Source organism: Limulus polyphemus, unplaced genomic scaffold, assembly GCF_000517525.1.
Source record: "Limulus polyphemus unplaced genomic scaffold, Limulus_polyphemus-2.1.2 Scaffold315, whole genome shotgun sequence".
Taxonomy (NCBI): Eukaryota; Metazoa; Arthropoda; class Merostomata; order Xiphosura; family Limulidae; genus Limulus; species Limulus polyphemus.
In genome coordinates this window covers 418877-425657 of record NW_013665925.1, presented here as the reverse complement: position 1 = coordinate 425657, position 6781 = coordinate 418877, and the positions used below count along the sequence as shown (strand labels likewise).

At 36.3% G+C, this 6781-nt stretch overlaps 1 protein-coding gene across 1 annotated transcript in view; it reads right to left on the bottom strand.

Moving 5' to 3' along the window:
- Positions 1-1999, bottom strand: part of LOC106457307 (protein Wnt-7b-like) — a 15047-nt gene extending 13048 nt beyond the window's left edge. Inside the window, exon 1 of the mRNA XM_022383180.1 lies at positions 1898-1999. Within this exon, the coding sequence (XP_022238888.1) occupies positions 1898-1999 (102 nt within the window). The remainder of the gene's footprint in view (positions 1-1897) is intronic.
- Positions 2000-6781: the final 4782 nt, after the last annotated feature.

Below are 6781 nucleotides of genomic sequence, written 5' to 3'. Positions count from 1 at the left end.
GCTGAAAGGGCGAGCATGTTTGGTGGGACGGGGATTCGAACCCGCGACCCTCAGATTGCGAGTCGAGCGCCTTATCCATCTGGCCATGCCGGGCCTTGTTGTGCGGTAATAATATTTCTTCCATGTTTCGGGTAATAATATTTACTGCAGTTTTCTTTCAGAAATATATACCCTAACCACCTGGCCATGCCGGATCTTCTATGTGCCTGAAAAATGAGTGTATATTTAATATTGCTAATTTTTCCAAGATATATTAAAGGGAACACTTTTTATAACACAAGTAGCATTCGTTAACTGGAAACTATTATAATAGATTCCCTACGTTCTGTAGCAAATAATAAAAAAAGTACTAGGCCTTGGCTTTCTGTCATTTTTATGATTTAATAATAATAAAAAAGTATCTTATATGTGACGGTCAATCCCCCTTTTCGCTGGTAAAAAAATAGCTCAAGAGTTGGCGGTGTTGACTAACTGCCTTTCCTCTAGTCTATCGCTTGTAAACTAAAGACGGCAAGCACAAACAGCTTTCGGGTAGCTTTGCGCGAAATTTAATAAACAAACAGACGAAATACTCTAAAAAATTAATTTTGAGGTCAAGTGGAGTACTTCTGATATTAGAAAGACAGACGGATAAGTAGTTAAACATATAACGAAAAAGAAGCCACTAACAGAGAAAAATATCTGTGAAACTTTATTGGATACTGGGACATTCCTCACATCACTGGAGGCTGATGGCAAAACGCCATGTTTAGCAAGCTTCTAAATCTTAGAATTTTTCTCCAGTAGTAATCATGCTAGACTAATCTTGTTTAACTTCTTATCTTTATCCTTCACATGAACTTTAACATTGTGACGTCAATTGACCCACAACGTCATATCTAGCTGCCCCCAAAATGGTGTGGCCGTCGTGGACGAGCTTCTTAAATGTGTAACATGCTCAGACGTGTTGCATCCACCTTCATATATATTAAGCAATTATGATGCAATCTAGACTGACCTTTAGACTCAAGAAATACTCTGAGAAAATTCATTTTGAGGCCAAGTGTAATACAAATAATAAATGCCCTACGCTCTGTAACAAATGAAAAAAATAGTCCTGGACCTCGACATTCTTGTAATTTTTATGATTTAATAATAAAAGAGAGTGCCTTCAGAAACTGCAAAAACTAAAATACTTTGGGCCTAGCATATCCTGGTGGTTAGAACTTTCGATTTATAGCTCATGCACAAAGAAAACCTGAAGGAAGCCTTTTCTTATTTCTCCTCATCAGATTTTAAAGCGAAACGTCCCATATGCCAGATGAGTGATTTACTCACTGAACTAAACCCGTTAGTTACTGCCGCTTTTTCGAATATTTCTTTCCAACAAACATGACTCGTCCTCAGGCTTCATCTTAAAGTTGTGAAACAAATATATGGGTGCCTTTTTCTAATAGTAATTTCAATATTTATTTTTTGTCTTCTTAGAGAAGGATTTGAATCCCGAACTTCTCACGCCATGAGAGTTAAAGTGTTAGCCTCGCTAGAAACTCTTTGTAGGACACTTTTATTTTGTTAACAACTAAACTACTATAAACTTTTCCCTAATCTTATTATTATTATTAAGATGGTATTACGGTAAGGTCGAATCAAGGGAGAAGTGTTAAACTTCAATTATCGAAATTTTAGCACTTTGAAAAAAATCAAAAAGGGGAAATCTAGCCGTGAAAAATAAAACGAATATGGAATGTACAGAAATAATCATTATTAAGCTAAATAAATGATATGCTTAACATTGTCGGAACATGACAAAAATGGAGGTTGATATACAGAGGAATTGTCTATGACAAAAAGACTCTATGACGAACTATTAATCCACGAGAGAGTTGTTAAAAATGCTAACTGCTACGCTTCCTACCAAAATAATCATTCCATTAACCTGGTTATCGTTGATAATTGTGACTTTGTTATCCAGCCTATTTTTACCTGAACAACCCTCTGGTGGTAGACGATGCGTCATAAGTGTTTTCTGTCATAGACATTTTCCTCTTGTGTGTCATTCTCCACGTACTCTCCAGTTTTCGCGATGCTCCAACAAAATTGTGAGTGTGAATCACATAATAAACAAGATCAAAATGATTCTGAAGCGTATTAGAATAACAACAACAACAATAACTGCTACAAAAAAATTAAGAGTTAGTTTTAGTGAGATTTATATTTTATCTGTAGGATTATCAAAACTCTCGGCAAATTTTTCATAAAATAAATCGCAAACAATACTGAAACTAAATTATGTGCCTTTGAGATAACCGCGATAAATTGGCCCGTGATTTTTGAACCGATCAATGACGTGACAGGATTCATGGTAGATTCTGTCCACCACTGTACTATAACAGGTGCCAGGACTTGGTTAACGATGTACGGCACCACCAGCCACCGCGGAACGTTTGATGATTCAGTGTCTAATAAACTGTGCCCAGGAAATCAAAAAAGTACAAGCACGGACATTACAGATGCTGATTCAGCTAGAGAAAGAACCAACTACAAGTGATAGATAATTGTTTTCACTTATTTCTCGTCACAGAAGAATTCTCTCTTTAAATGTCACAAAGATCCATGAAGGATTTCGTACACTGACTCTTCCATTACCTAGGCTAACGGACCAATTAGACTTTTCGTAATTTTGTCAACGTTAAAAAGATAATTGACTTTTTTACTTCCTATATCCGTACAGCTGTGACAGTATGGCTATATATGCACATTTTTTATTTTTTTTTACACCTGAATCATTGTTTATCTTCCGCGGACTCTTTATATTCTGTTCTGTAGCTTAAAGGAGTGTGGTCGACTGCACATTTTAACCCTCCCTGGGTTGCGGGGTGCGTCAAACTTGAAGAACAAGTACATCAAATCCTCCCACTCTGCACGATGTGTGTGTGGTCCAGCGGCCTCTCACGGGCTGGTGGTAAACTTGTCGTCTTCACTAGCACTATTGTTATAACACAGGGGATAATAATAGCACAATTGGAACACAAAAACACCCTTAACAGCCTTAAGGAGTTAAATACCAAGCTACTTTCATTGCATCAAAACAAACTTGTATTCGACCATCCTCTGTCGGTGGGTGGTGGTCATTGCCATTGTTATTCACACCTTTCTCTGTCCCTTCTTAGACTTAAGAGGATTAGGCACATTTTCTGCATGATAAGAATTTGTAATTGTGAAAGTATTTTTGCTTAGTAGTCTAAAGAACTCTCAGAGGAGAAACGTAGGTCAATGATCCAAAGTAAACAACAACAGGTGATTGATAATTAGATACAAAACAAGCTGTACAAATATACCACTGTAACCCGAATTATTGAATATTTTACGAAAAAACAAAACAAACCTACTAGCTACTTCACTAAAATAGATATGTTTTATTGATCTATGGCTAGAGTTGATGTGCAACTAATTATTCAAGAAACGAGAAATGTATAAATCAACGTGGTGAATAAACGGTTAAATGTGTTTAGTCTTTCCCACATTACTGTATGTTTGTACAGCGAATTTGTTAAAGTGTGTTATTTTATGATTTATTACCTACACATGTATACAAGAACAGTTAGAACGTGTTTAGGCTTAACATGTACCTCTGTGTCTACATTTTAATTCCAATAATGAATAGTTTTCTTCATAACCCACAATAAACGCAATGATTCACTGTAGCTGGTGCATGAGCCATGCAAAAAGGCTTGAGTTGAGATCCAAGTGAAATAAGTCACGCACTTAGTGACAGAACCGATGTAGCATAAAGATATAAGCCTGGTTTACGTTTGGGCACTAATCAGCATGAGACAGAAGTCACACAAATAATTGGTTCCACTGTCCTTGATGGACAAGATAATAAAGGAAATGACGTGGGAATTGTGGGAATAATTTTGCAACGTGCATATATTACGTAAACATTTCACTACAGAAGTTCTGCTGTACGTTTCATTGTTTCAAGCATGCCGAACAAAAATATATAAAAGTAGAAAGTAAATACTAGAATAAGTAAACAAAATGGAATGCTATATACATTAGGAAGACAGGAACTATTGGAAGTATATATATATTTCAGTTGTCGTTTATGTTATTTTGTAGTCTTAACAAATGTATATTACATCGTCTTATTTATCATTTAGAACGTGAGTTATTTTAATGGCCGACAATAAAATATGTTTTACAGCAAATCCGACAAAATCTCCATAATGTATAGATGTATAACTATATTTTTATAATTAAGCGATACAATAGTAATGTAAACAATTATAAGCACATAGCTCTCAGCTTGACTGCATCATTTATAGTACTCAGTTTGAAATGGATAACTTTGTAAATAACTGAATCTGTCGTGATTATTGGGTAACATATGTACTTATGTAAAGTCAGTTTTTATTAATCAACTTACAAAAAATATCTTCTCACGTAAAAACAACATATCTAGCTTGCAGACAGGCAGAGTGTTTTCCACTTTTACCACAAGTATAAACTAACACTGAACATTAAGCTCTTCGCAACTCTTTCCCTGGATTATTCAACTTACACAACCCACAAACTATGCTCCTACTGCTCCATAATCCAAAACTCAACACGTTACCTCATTCACTAACACATACAAGAGGGGTGCCTTATTAGTGAATTCTCTCCCTGGATTATTCAACTTACACAACCCACAAACTATGCTCCTACTGCTCCATAATCCAAAACTCAACACGTTACCTCATTCACTAACACATACAAGAGGGGTGCCTTATTAGTGAATTCTCTCCCTGGATTCATCAGTTTACACAACCATTTCCACTACTCCTGCACAATCCAAAACTCAACAGGGTATCTTACTCACTATGCAACTCACAACTCAGCAAAGCCCTTTACGCTCTATACTTGAAGACCTCACAACACGTTAAAACATTTTATCAACACATGTCCACAAATCGTAGTTCAACATCGTTTTAAACTTGAACAATTCAATACTAAACGTCAAAATTACAAAACGTGTCCCAGCTGAGCAGGATTCACACTGTACCCGCTAAACCTGCACCACTCTAAACCGATCAGAACTGTTTACAACTCAATAATCAACAGGAAATCCCAATTACTAAACTTGTCCCAGCTGAACAGGACAGACATTATACCTGATAAACCTGCACCACTCAAAACCGATCAGAAAACATGTACACAAATTAGCAAGGCAACCTAGTTGGTACATCTACACAACTAGTAATTAGACAGTGTACTATCCATTAAAGCTTCATAGCTCACAGCCGTACAGAGCAAACCATTCGATAATTCTAAACAAGTCACAACTTAGTACAATATCCACGTCGTAATTCTGCACAGTCTACAACTTAACAGGAACTCTACGTCGTAATTCTGCATAACTTAGTACCCAGAAAACACTATACGTTGCAAGGTAAATTTGCACAATATACAACCCACTAGGAATTCGTAATTCTCCACAAACGCAAACCCGGTTTGAAGATTATGTCGCAATTCTGCTCTCTTAGCTTACTCGACATGAGATATAACACAACAAAGTAATCAATTAACAATTCATACAAAAAAAAATTTAATTCTGCGCTAGAAGTAAGCAACACGAGAGATTCACGGTCGATGAAACGAAGGGCAATCCATAAAAAATGTTTCAACAAACACTCTGTAACAAGTGTTATCACGTTTTCAGAAGAAATAATCTGGAACAAATAAAGCGAATTAAGGCTAATATACTGACCTCGTTTCCCCACTCTGAAAAGTTGAACCGGTACAGCCGTGACACAGAAAAAAACGGCTGTTCTAGCTTTTTAGTAACTAACTAAAACTAATAAACTGGAAGCACACGATGGACGTCAATTACATTCGAGATTACTCAAAATAAATCACGAAGTCCATCCTATCAGACGGTAGATTACACGAAGTAAGTCGCGAAGTCCATTCTATCAGACGGTATATTACTCGAAGTAAGTCACAAAATGCATCCTATCAGACGGTAGATTACACGAAGTAAGTCACAAAATCCATTCTATCAAACGGTATATTACTCAAATAAATCACGAAGTCCATCCTATCAGACGGTAGATTACACGAAGTAAGTCACAAAATCCATTCTATCAGACGGTATATTACTCAAAATAAATCACGAAGTCCATCCTATCAGACGGTAGATTACACGAAGTAAGTCACAAAATCCATTCTATCAGACGGTATATTATTCGAAGTAAGTCACAAAATGCATCCTATCAGACGGTAGATTACACGAAGTAAGTCATAAAATGCATCCTATCAGACGGTAGATTACACGAAGTAAGTCACAAAATGCATCCTATCAGACGGTAGATTACACGAAGTAAGTCACAAAATCCATTCTATCAGACGGTAGATTACACGAAGTAAGTCACAAAATCCATTCTATCAGACGGTATATTACTCGAAGTAAGTCACAAAATCCATCCTATCAGACGGTAGATTTACACGAAGTAAGTCACAAAATCCATCCTATCAGACGGTACATTTCCAAAAACAATCTTATATTACTTGTTGCCTGGCCCTTTGACTGATTGCAACTACAACTTAACTAAACTTGCTTGGACCTCTGATTGATTGTAACTACAACTTAACTAAACTTGCTTGGACCTCTGATTGATTGTAACTACAACTTAACTAAACTTGCTTGAACCTCTGAGTGATTGTAACTACAACTTAACTAAACTTGCTTGGACCTCTGATTGATTGTAACTACAAGTTAACTAAACCTGCTTGGACCTCTGATTGATTGTAACTA